Raw genomic sequence first — 12,479 nt, 5'->3', positions numbered from 1 at the left:
GGCAGACTTCTACGGTCTACGCCCTGATCATAACTGAATAGATATGGATGGGCTGGATGGATATGGAGCTTCAGAACATTTAGTACAAGAACAGTCGAAATGGCTAGTACGCTGGGCAGAATTCTACGGACTGTGCCCTGAGAAAGACAAGGAATAATCAAACTCGGGTATACATATAAAGTATCACATACCATGTAAAATGAGTTTATCTTGTTGGGCAGATTGGATGGACCGTTCAGGTCTTTATCTGCTCTCATTTACTGTGTTGCTATGGACTTGTTTCATGTTTCTAAGATTATCTTTTCTGTTTCTCATTCATTTTCTTCCACACTCCTTCCCTAGTATTCTGTTGGTCATTCCTTTTTCTCTTTATCTCACTCACTCTCTCTTTTTCTTTCTCCCAGAATTAGTACATCTCACCTGTTGCTGTTATGATTCTTATGATGTATGAGTGTGTGTTTGTATCATGCTGTGTGTGTGTCCTTTCGCTTGTGTATGATGTGCACAATAGTCACTTCTTACCTAAGGGCAGTAGGATGGACGTGAATGTGATTCCCATCAGTATATTCATGGTGTTATTGTGCTGCCTGTATCTTTCTGGAAGGAATCCTCTGGTGCTGATGGCAGATGTAGGAGCAGCCTTTTCCCTGTGTTCACTTGTGCTCTGATTGCTGCAGAGATGCCACTGTCCCAGGTTGAGGGAAACAGAGGTAGATAAAAAGTCTGACACAATTACGGACAGGTTCTTCAGCAATCAGTTTGGCAGCAGGATATGAGGAAACTTGCTCTGTGACAGAGCGTTCCCAAAACCAGGCCAATACCAGCTGAGCTGGATAAGACCCAGTTCTCACCAAGGCTTGTTAGAACTTGCCCAAAACAATTGTTTGGGTTACTGAAATTGTCATAATATCAGGTACATCTAAGCTGGATATAATGGTGATGTTGTTTATTGCATCCCACAAACCTGAAACATCCTTTTTTTTTTTTATTACATTTGTACCCCACGCTTTCCCACTCATGGCAGGCTCAATGCAGCTTACATATTATAATATACAGGTACTTATTTGTACCTGGGGCAATGGAGGGTTAAGTGACTTGCCCAGAGTCACAAGGAGCTGCCTGTGCCTACAGTGGGAATTGAACCCAGTTCCCCAGGACCAAAGTCCACCACTAGGCCACTCCTCCACGCCTGCCCCTCCCCAGACACAAACAAAAACACATCAGTAAACACATACATATTATAGAGTGCTTCTATTTCCTCCTGCTACTGGCTAAGTGTGGTCTTACAGTCATCAAGGTGAGCAGAGTGGTTGATGTGGACTCAGGAGACTGTGCTTGCAGTGCGTCCGTGAAGCTGATCTACAGAAGGGAGACGCTATGCAGTATCTGAGGTGAGTGATGTGAGAAACAACTAAGGCTGCATTGCGATGTCAAATGTTGGTGGTGTGAGATGTGGACAGTGCATGAAACAGGATCCTGTTGGAAATAATGGAGACAAAAGAAGTAAGGAATCGATGTTCAAAGGCACTTCTCTGGAGAGGAGAGGAGCTGCTCCTCGCATAAGTGCTGCTGAGAAGGATATTTCTCAGTATTAACTAGTGGTGCCGCTGAATATTTTCTCTGACCGCCAGATAGTGTTGGGCAGTCCCGGCTGTTCTAACTTTATTCAGATATCTATCACCACTAACCAGATAGCAGAACAGTCAGCGCTGACTCCAAATACATTTCAGTAGTAGCCACTATTCAGATACTCTCACTGAATATCAGGACTTATTTTACCACAGCTGACATTTAAAAACTACTGACTGCCGTGAGGGAGAAAGTTTAACAGTTCTTCAGCCCCTGATACTCTACAATTGTCTCCTATCCAAGAACCCACTAAAACAAGGGAGTCATATGGCAATCTTTCAAGGGCTGCAAACCAGTCAAGTTTTCATAATATCCCTAATGCATATTCATATATCAATACTTCTTGACTAATACAATATGTTTTCCACAGCAAAATGAACACTCGAAACTCAATCATACCTGCATTAAAAATTACAATCTTTATTATGAAAACATTCTAATCTAACAATAAAACACTATTAATCTCACAATATCCTACCCCCTCCACACAGCGCAATCCACAAATGTCCTTCTCCAGTGATCATTGCTGAAATCAGAACAGCTGTAATACTTTCATTAGGAGTTCCAAACTGAAAATCCGTTTCACAATATTGTTCTCAATGTTCCCATTCTCCAAATCAGGGGCACTGAGCTTTTTCAACAATGAATACCTTATAAGTTCTAATAACTTCTGAAGACCAAAAAGATTTATGGGACCAGAAGATTTTTAACATGAGTTGATGGAATTGATGCCAAATATCCTACATTTTCCCCCAAAGACCAGTAATTCCTCTTCAGAAGTTATCAGAGAGAGTGAGTGAGAAGCATGGAAAGGCAGGGTAGAGCATGGAAGCTCGTGGTTCCTCCAGGCTGCCACAGCAGCAGTCGGAAGGAGAAGCAAGTGTCCCTATCCTTTTCCGGGGGAGGGGGTGAGTGAGCAGAGAGGTGAGGTGGGGGAGAATAGATCTTGGATGGCTGTATCAGGGAAGGGGAGTGAGGGAGGACATTCAAGGTGGAAAGGAGAGACACTGGATGGAACGGGGAAAGAAGAGACAGTGAATAGATGGGGGAGGCAATGCAAGGAATAGAGAGGGAGAGATGGTGGCAGGAAGGGAAGACACTGGATAGAAAGGAATGAGATGGGAGATGCTGCCAATGGGGAGATAGAGGAGAGAGATGCTAGGGGGAAGGGGAGACACTGGATAGAAGGGGAATGAGAGAGATGGCAGATGCTGCGGAGATGGCTGGAGGGAAGGGGGAAAGGGAGACACTGGAAAGAAAAGAATGAGAGAGATGGGAGATGCTATGAAGAGGAAGAGAGGGGGGGAAATGCTGGATAGAAGGGGGAAGGGGAGACACTGGATGGAAAAGAATGAGAGATGGGAGGTGCTGTGAAGGGGGAGAGAGAGGGGAAGATGCTGAATGGAAAAGGTAGTGGTGTTCCTGTGTCAGCTGCCACCCAGTGTGGATCGCAGCGGCGCCCCCCCCCCCCCCCCAGTGCATCACCTCCACCCTCCCTGGCACATCACCTCCACCCCCTCCGGTGCATCACCTCCTGGGGATGCAGAAGCAGTTGCGCAGCTGTCAGCTCCACTGGTTCCCTGCCCCAGAACAGGAAGTAATGTGAGAGGGAGCAGGAAACCAGCGGAGCTGACAGCCGTGCGGCTGCTCCCTGCACCCCCTTGCAACATGCACCCTGGTCGGACTGCCCCGCCCTTGGTACACCACTGGGAAGAAGAGACACTGGATGGAAAGAAATGAGAGAGAGAGATGGGGGATGCTGAGATGGGGAAGGAGAGAGGGAGGATGCTATATGGAAGAGGGAAGGGAAAACACTGGATGGAAGGGGATGAGAGAGATGGGAGATGCTGGGTGGAAGGGGGATGTGAGAGACAGGAGGAAGGGGAGGGAGAGAGAGCGGAGACACTGATTGAAAGGGGAAGAGAGAGGGGGAGGAGACACTAGATGGAAAGGAGAGAGAGGGAGAATATGCTGGATGGAATAGGGGAAGAGAGAGGGGATGGAAGGAAATGGTGAGACAGGATGGAATTGGGGAGAGAGGACAGAAGGAGGAGAGGGCAGAGTTAGTGAAAGTCTGGGGAATATGAGGTAGGGAGCTGGGGTGAGGGAAAGAAATGGAAACTTGCAGGTAGATGCAGTAAAAAGAGGGAATTGAAGACTGGGTTAGTTATAATGAAATCTGGCAGAGAGGCAGAAAAATAAATGGAAGAAACTGAAAGGAAAAGATCAATGCTGGATATGGATATAATGAAGGAAGTGAAGAAGACAGGAGAGGTAAAAATGACAAATGGAAAAAGAAACCCTCGCAAGACAGCAGAAACCAGAGACTGGAATCAACATGATTAGAAACATTAAATGACCAACCACACAGCTGCCCACACTCCACACAGTTCCTGCCCATGTGTGCTCCACCTGCAACTACAAAACTATGTGCAGAGTTACAGAATAGCTCACAGGCACAAATCTAGCATTTATGTGCATATGTGCAGTGGTGGTTAAGAAAGCAAATAGATGGTTAGGAATTATTAGGAAAGAAAAACAAAAATGAGAATCACTCCATGGTGTGACCAGCAACTGAACCACCCAAATGCATGCTGGACAGGGCTCACCATTCCTCCCCAATGATCTGCAAACCCTAACGCCAGCTCGGAGCTGGCGTAGGGTTTGCAGCGGCCAGCGACCCAATCTCTGGCACGCTGGTCGCTGATCATTGGGGATGAATATGTTTAGCCCTGTTTTGAATGCATTTGCATGCTAGTTGCGTTCAGAGCCCTCGAGCGCATTGTTTCACACACTCGAGGGCTCTGATCATGGGGGTGGTAGCAAACGCCGGCGCTAGTATGGCGCTAACAGCCTCTAGCACCGGCGTTGCTTCTGATCATTCCCCTGTCAGTGTCTTTAGAGCTTTGTTACTGCTGGGAGGAGCAGTATTGTCCGACTGATTTCTATGAGGAGAATTGAGAAAGGATTGGAAGCTGTCTTAGATCTAACGTGTAGAGGGCATGAACTCTCCATGTTGAGGCAGTAAACTGCTGCTTGTTATTTTTTATCCTCTCAGGGTAGAAAGGTATGTGCTCTGTGTGGCTGCTTACGGTTACCTGTGCAGCTGCTGTGCTTGTTGATTTCAGTATACAAATTACCAGGTAATGACAGTTCCTCCTCTCAGGAGAGAGGCTGATCACAGACACGGACTCAATCTATATATGCAGAATCTCTAATCCATCTCAAAGCAACTGTAAGTGACTGACTTGTTTTTTTTTTTCATCACCAATTAGATTAATAAAGAATTGGGATTAAGGATTAAGAGTTTGTTTTTTGGTAACTGGCAATCCCAGGTTTAAATCTCATGATATACAGGGCTAACGGTAACACCTTGTAGAGGCCAAAGTAGTGAAAAATCACTTCTTCATTACTATGTTATGAAAGGATTCTTCATGTGACAGAACCAGAGTTGTGTCAATAGTGTTCAGATTGGCTTTAGTGAGAGTTAGTTGATGCAGAAAAATTAGTCAGTTTGTAGAAGATTACTTGCTGAATTAGCTGTGATGACTGTATGGGGACTGTCAGGATTGACGTGTGATCAGTATAAATTAATCTAATTGGAAAAATAAGTGTGTGATCAGAAACTGACAGGAAAGTCTTAGACAGCAGAAGTTGAACAGTGTTAACAATTGTGCCATATAAGGAATTCTCCAAGGACAAGCTGGCTTGCATATTTTCACATGTGGGTAGACGCCGATCTGCGTCGCCTGGTCCAGTAAAAAACAAGAGCTTTGTGAAGTGCGAGCCACGCTCCACTGCACATGCGCAAGTGCCTTCCACCCACTGCATGATCTGTTTGTTTTTTCCGCGTGAGCAGCAGCTGCATTTTCTCGGTCTCTCCTCACACGCTCGGTCTTAGAGCTGTTTTTGAGTGCATTCAGCCTTTCCTTTTCTATTTTCTTTTTTTTTTTTTAAAAACCCCACTTACTCTCTTAGTTCTTTTTGCCTGTGTTTCAGTTTCCTTTATTTTCAACACAGGACGGTTTTAGGCCTGACCCAGTTGAGTACTTCCTTCTTTTTTGTGCCTTCACCCCTTTTCAGGCACATCATGCTGTTTGATTTGGCCAGCAAAGTTTTCCCTTCCATGTCCACGAAGACTCCCAGTGGCTTCAAGCATTGTACCCGGTGCAACTGGACCACCTCAGGGAAGGATATCCTTCTTGGTGTCTACAGTGTCTTGGGCCTGACCATAGCTCTGCTAACTGTGTTCTCTGTCTTGTATGAAAAGAGGACCCAGGTTTCCTGAGAAGCTCAATGTGAAAAGATTTTTGGAGCTACATCGGTTCCTCAACGTCGACATCGAGGTTCGGAGCAGTTGGCATCAACGTCGAGTGTTGCACTGGCATCAGGAGCCACAGGTACGCAGGCTGCTTCCAAGACCTGTGGACATGGGGAGCAGTGAGGCATTGAGTGGGTCTCCACCTGTCTCAAGGGCCTCCTGCCGTGCAGGACCCCTAAGGACCGTCCATCATCGGACCCGATCCTGAGGTGACATGAGGATTCGACATTATCCTCATCAGCACTGAGAAGCATGGGTGATGTGCTTCGGGCAAAGGCCAAGAAGTACGGTCATCGGTCACCCTCGATACATGGTGCCGGGAGCACCAGGGCACCAAGGGATTCAGCACCTGAGAAGCGTCAGCACCAGAAGGACCGCTATCCTCCATACAGGAGGTGCAGGTGTGCTTGTCTCTAAGCAGCAAGATCCTGCTCCCAGCCCAGCGGTTTTGCAACCTTGCCTCGGCCGACACCCCAGTCTTTCCCCAATGTCGGCCCTCTATGAGCAGATCTGGATATTGCTCTCCAAGCTGTTGGATGGCCTTATGCAGCAATGTGCATCGGTATTGAGGGTGCTTGCGCCTGCCATACCTTCTGCTGCGGCCCTGCCTGGCCCTCAGCCTGTGGTGTGGCCTCCGACACTGGCACCACTTGCAGTCCCAGTGTCGACTGCCACCAGGCTGATACCCCTAGACATTGGTGGAGGAAGCTTCACTTTTGAGGCAGGAGCCGGTCTCTCGCTGTCAAGGACATGGCTCCTCGGCATTGAGGCAGGCTCAGTCTGAAACATCCTTTAGGGAGGTCTTGTCCAACACCAAGGAGGAGCACTCATGGGAAACAGAGTAGGATCCCAGGTACTTTTCCACAGACGAGTCCTATGGGATTCCCTCTGAGCCCTCCCCACTGCCTGAAAGAAGACAGTCTCTGCCATCTTTTGTAAAGGAAATGGTTGATGCCTTTCCATTTCCTTTGGAGGTGGAAGGCCAAGATGCTCGAGGTCCTGGACTATACATATCCTCCTAAGGAGGCTGTGATGGCTCCTCTCCACAAGGTACTCAAGGGGTCCTGTTAGGAACTAGGCATCCCCTCTGTCAGTCCCTGTTGTCCCCAAGAAAATTGACACCCAGTAAGGATCCACAGTGAGCCTGAATTGTATGGTCTCAGTTACCCTCACGATTTCCATGGTAGTGGACTCCGCTCTCAAAAAAACCAGGAGTACTAGGGACTATGCCTCGACTCCCCTAGGCAAAGAAGCTAAAACCCTGGATCTTTTGAGAGGAAGTTGTATCAAGCCTTAATGCTAATCTCCTGTATACAGTCATACCAGCTCTTCATGAGTGTTTACTTGTGAAACTTGGTGAGACAGCTGTCAGACCTTGGTCGATACACTCCCTCTGGAGCATGCCGAGCCTTTTTGCGTGTCGAAAGTTCTTGGGCAGGGACACTTACGACACTTTTGATGTGGCATCCAGGATCTCGCACAAAGTATAGCAATAAGCAGACTCTCATGGCTGCATGTTTCAGACTTGGAACATTCTATTCAGCAGAGGCTGACAGATGCCGCTTGCCAGGGTAATAATCTTTTCGGAGAGAAGGTTGAAGAGGTCCGCAGACCAAATCAAGAAACACACTGATACTATATCTTCTCTCTCCCACTGGGTGCTTTCTGCATCCACCTCTTCATCTAGGAGGTTTTTCGGCAAGCACGGAGTGCTCCTATTACTACTCTAGGCGTAGGTACACTCCTGCAACCCACCAGTCTGCTCAGGCTCAGCCCCAGCGCGCTCATTCATGTCAACAGCGTGCGCCTAATGCCCCCGCAGCTCCCCAGCAAAAGCAAGGGGCAAGAGCATAGCTGCAGTAAAAGTGTCCTGTCCCAGACGACTTATCAGTCGGGGAGAAGTTAAAACTTTTTCACCAAAGGAGTTTTTTATAACCTCCAGCCAGTGGGTTCTTCAAATAGTCTGTCTTGGATATGATCTCAATTTGCTCTCCAGACCTCCAAATTGCCCACCAAGAAGGATCTTGGGTAACATGATAATGTTAAAGCATGATATTAATATAACAAGCAGATAGTAAAGACAATTCTGGGTATGTGCGAAGGAGTTCATATTTGTTGGTCTTTCATTCAGCTCTCACCACAGGCTGGTACTTGCAGAGAAGCTTTCCGACCTTCTAAAGGCCCATGTGGTTGAACCAATTCCACCAGGGAAGAAGGGCAGGGATTCTATTCCAGGTACTACCTTGTGTCCAGAAAATACAAGGGAGATACGTCCCATCCTAGACCTAAGGGCCCTGAACAAATTCCTAGTCCAAGAAAAGTTCAGGATGGTTTCCCTGGGCACCCTTCTTCCCATGATTCAGAAAAACTATTGGCTATGCTCCCTGGACTTGAAGGATACATATACTCACATCCCAATACTTCCAGCCCACCGGAAGTATCTTCAGTACCGCGTGTTGCCCTTTGGCCTCACGTCAGCTCCCATGGTTTTTACCAAGTGTCTAGTGGTAGTCACAGCATCACTGCACAGACTGGGAGTCCTTGTGTTCCCATATCTCGACAATTGGCTAGTGATGAGCACCTCGGAGGACGGTGCTCAGGAGTCCATGCGGATAACTATCCGGGTGCTGGAGCTACTAGGTTCGTTTTAAAATACCCAAGTCCCATCTCCACCCTGTTCAACGATTGGAATTCATAGGAGTCCTGCTCGACATACAGACAGTTTGAGTCTATCTTCCGGAGATGCGAGCGGACAATCTTGTTTCCTTAGCGTCCAAGATTCGTGCCTCTCAGCAGGTCACAGCTCGGCAGATGTTGAAATTGTTGTGCCACATGGCTTCCACAGTGTATGTTATGCTCATGACATGTCTTCACATGAGATCTGCTCAATGGACCCTAGCTTCTCAGTGGTATCAAGGCACGGGGAGTCTAGAGGATGTCATTCAGGTGTCCCCAGAGCTTGTATGCTCTCTACAGTGGTGGACCATTCAATCCAATTTGACTCAGGGACTGCCATTCCATATTCCTCAGCCTCAGAAAATGCTGACAAAAGATGCATCCCTCCTGGGTTGGGGAGCTTATGTAGATGGGCTTCACACTCAAGGTGCTTGGTCACACCCCAGGAAACAAATCTTAGATCAAGCTCCTGGAGCTTCAAACAATCTGGAACGCTCTAAATGCTTTCAGAGATCGGCTGTCTTTCCAAATTATTTTAATTCAAACAGACAATCAGGTTGCAATGTATTACATCAACAATCAGGAGGGCACCGGATCTCGCCCTCTGTGTGAGGAGGCCGTCTGGATGTGGCATTGGGCTCGCCAACACGGCACTTATCTGACGGGTGCAAAGAACACCCTGGCCGACGGGCTGAGCAGGATAATGCAACCGCACGAGTGGATTCTCCATATTGGCACTCGGATCAACCACAAGGTCCCTCAGGTCTGTTCAAGGCTTCAGGTCCACGGCAGGCTAGCATCAGATGCCTTCCTTCTCAATTGTGGACAGGCCTTCTGTATGCGTATCTTCCGATATCTCTAGTGGGAAAAACTTTTTTGAAACTCAAGCAAGACTGCGGAACCATGATTCTGATCGTGCCGTACTGGCCCTGTCAGATATGGTTCCCTCTTCTTCTGGAATTATCCTCAGAAGAACCGTGGAGATTGGAGTGTTTTCCGATCCTCATCATGCAGAACGAGGGGTCCCTTCTACATCCCAGTCTCCAGTCTCTGGCTCTCATAGCTTGGATGTTGAGAGCCTAGAATTTGCTTCCTTGGGTCTTTCGGAGGGTGTCTCCCGGGTCTTGCTGGCTTCCAGGAAAGATTCCACTAAGAGATGTTACTCTTTTAAATGGAGGCGGTTTTCCATCTGGTGTGAGAGCAAGGCCTTAGATCCCTTTCTTGCCCTACACAAACCCTGCTTGAATACCTTCTACACTTATCAGAGTCTGGTCTCAAGACCAAATCCGCAAGGGTTCACCTTAGTGCAATCAGTGCTTATCATCAATATGTAGAAGGAAAGCACACCTCTCATGAAGCAAACAACTAGAGGCTTCTAGTTTATTTATTACATTGTATCCCACATTTTCCTGCATAGCCGTAGGCTCAATGTGGCTTACAGGTTCCGGAGAGGAGAGTACCAACTCCGGGAATATATACAGAGTGGAAAATAGAGTAACAGTAGGTACAAGGAAGCTGATAAGGTTCCGGAAAAGAGAATACAACTCTGGGACAAATATATAGTAGCATATAGAGAGAAGTAATCCCAATGAGGCTGATAAGTCTCCAGGGATGGGACTACAGCTTCTAGTGAGCAATACAGAGTAGGATAAGTGTAGAAGTACACTTAATTATAACTGGAATGGTAACATTCATACAGTTTGAAGTAATAGGATTATGTGGAAGGGATATTGTTCATTTCTTAGTTCAATAGATGTTCATGAATTGTTCGCTTCATGAGAGGTTTGCTTTTCTCAAAGCCCCCTGTCAAACCTCCACCAGTATCATGGGATCTCAACGTCATTCTCACCCAGCTGATGAAAGCTCCTTTTGAGCCACTGAATTCCTGCCATCTTGTACTTGACCTGGAAGGTCATTTTTTTGATGGCTGTTACTTCAGCTCGTAGAGTCAGTGAGCTTCAGGCTTTAGTAGTGGATGCACCTTATACTAAGTTTCATCATAACAGAGTAGTCCTCCACCTGCACCCTAAGTTTCTGCCGAAAGTTGTGTCGGAGTTCCATCTGAACCAGTTGATTGTCAACATTCTTTCACCGACTTCATGCCCATCCTGGCGAAAGCAGCTTGCACACCTTGGATTGCAAGAGAGCACTGGATTTTTACATGGAGCGGAGAAGGCCCCACAGACAGTCCGCCCAGCTATTTGTTTCTTTTGATCCTAACAGGATGGGGGTCACCATCGGGAAACGCACCATATCCAATTGGCTGGCAGATTGCATTTCCTTCACTTATGCCCAGGCTGGGGTGACCTTAGAGGGTCATGTCACGGCTCATAATGTCAGAGCCGTGGTTGCGTCGGTAGCCAACTTGAAGTCAGCCTCCATTTAAGAGATTTGCAAGGCTGCAACATGGTTTTCCATCCATACATTCACATCACACTACTGCCTTCAGCAGGATGCCCGACGCAACAGTCGGTTTGGGCAGTCAGTGTTGCAGAATCTGTTTGGGGTCTAGAATCCAACTCCATCCTCCTAGGCCCATTTTATTCTGTTCCAGGCTGCACTCTCACTCAGTTCTATATAGTTTCAGGTTAATCTACATTATGTCCTCGCTGTTGCGAGGCCCAATTAAACTATGTTTGTTGTTTTGGGTGAGCCTGGATGCTAGGGATTCCCCACGTGTGAGAAGATGCAAGCCTGCTTGTCCTCGGAGAAAGCGAAGATACTTACCTGCAAGGGCGTAGCCAGACACCCAATTTTGGATGGGCCTGGGCCCAAGATGGGTGGGCAGAAGAACCCCACCCCATCCCACAGGTGATTTGGTCTCTCCTTCTCTCGCCTGCATGCCATATGGTCTCTCAAATATCCCCCTCTCCTGCACACCTTTTATATAGCAGATTTTCACCAGCAGTAAGCAGCAACTAATACACAGTATTCATGTTGGCCCCACATCCTTCCCAGTGATGTAGCTTCCTGTTTCTGCATAGGCAGGAATACATCAGAGGGGAAGGCTTTGGGGCCGGTTTGAGCAGTATGTATCAGTCGCTGCTTCCTGCAGGCGAAGATCTGCTATTTATAAGGTATGCAGGAAGGACAGTTGTTGGGAGTTTTCAGCTTGGGAATCTCTGCCAGCCACATCATAGGTGTGCTGCTACTGGTGGGCCTGAGCTCAAAGTGAGTGGGCCTGGGCCCACCCAAGCCCACCCTTGGCTACGCCACTGCTTACCTGTAGTAGGTATTCTCCGAGGACAGCAGGCTTCATATTCTCACAATCCCTCCCCCTCCCCTTGGAGTTGTCTCCTTGGTTATTTTTACTTTGTTTTTTGCTTTAGTATTAAACTGAGGCGAGCAGGCACCGCCGTTAAGTACCTGCAAGACTGGAAGCGGGTCTCTGCAGGTGTCCCAGAACTCAAGAATGCTGCCTCTTTATGGCAGTTGTTTAGCATGTGCACAAGCACCCTAGAGCCAGCCCCCACAAGCACGTCAAATCCGAGGAGCACCAAGAGATGCTGGAAGCGGCCGCACAAGCGGTCAGCCAAACCTGCCCATTATCTTTAAGCCCAGAACACCGCAGAACCTGCCAAGAAGGAATGAAAAGGTGCATCGGGTGGGAGTCACAGCCCGGGGCCATGACAGTATCCCTTCCTTGAAGGCCTCCTCTTTTCAGTTCTTGGCAGGTTGGCACAAGAAATAGGAGAACCTCCACAGGAACAAGACTAGCAAATTTCCATGAAGAGTCCTAGTAGCTACAGGCCCATCTGGAATCAAAAGGGGCCCTAGGTCACATCCCAATGGTCCAGTTCTTCGGGCATGGTACAGGAAACACAAGGTTGAAGACATCAGTTCACAGGGACTA

General features: G+C 47.7%; 1 protein-coding gene across 1 annotated transcript in view; it reads right to left on the bottom strand.

The window, feature by feature from the left end:
- Positions 1-750, bottom strand: part of LOC115476783 (urokinase plasminogen activator surface receptor-like) — a 56,997-nt gene extending 56,247 nt beyond the window's left edge. The window contains exon 1 of the mRNA XM_030213361.1: positions 523-750. Coding sequence (XP_030069221.1) covers positions 523-571 — 49 coding nt within the window. The 5' untranslated portion in view covers positions 572-750. The remainder of the gene's footprint in view (positions 1-522) is intronic.
- Positions 751-12,479: the final 11,729 nt, after the last annotated feature.

This window comes from Microcaecilia unicolor, chromosome 8 (assembly GCF_901765095.1).
Source record: "Microcaecilia unicolor chromosome 8, aMicUni1.1, whole genome shotgun sequence".
NCBI classification, from domain to species: Eukaryota; Metazoa; Chordata; class Amphibia; order Gymnophiona; family Siphonopidae; genus Microcaecilia; species Microcaecilia unicolor.
The sequence above is the reverse complement of the archived record's forward strand: the minus strand, read 5'-3'. Positions and strand labels throughout refer to the sequence as shown.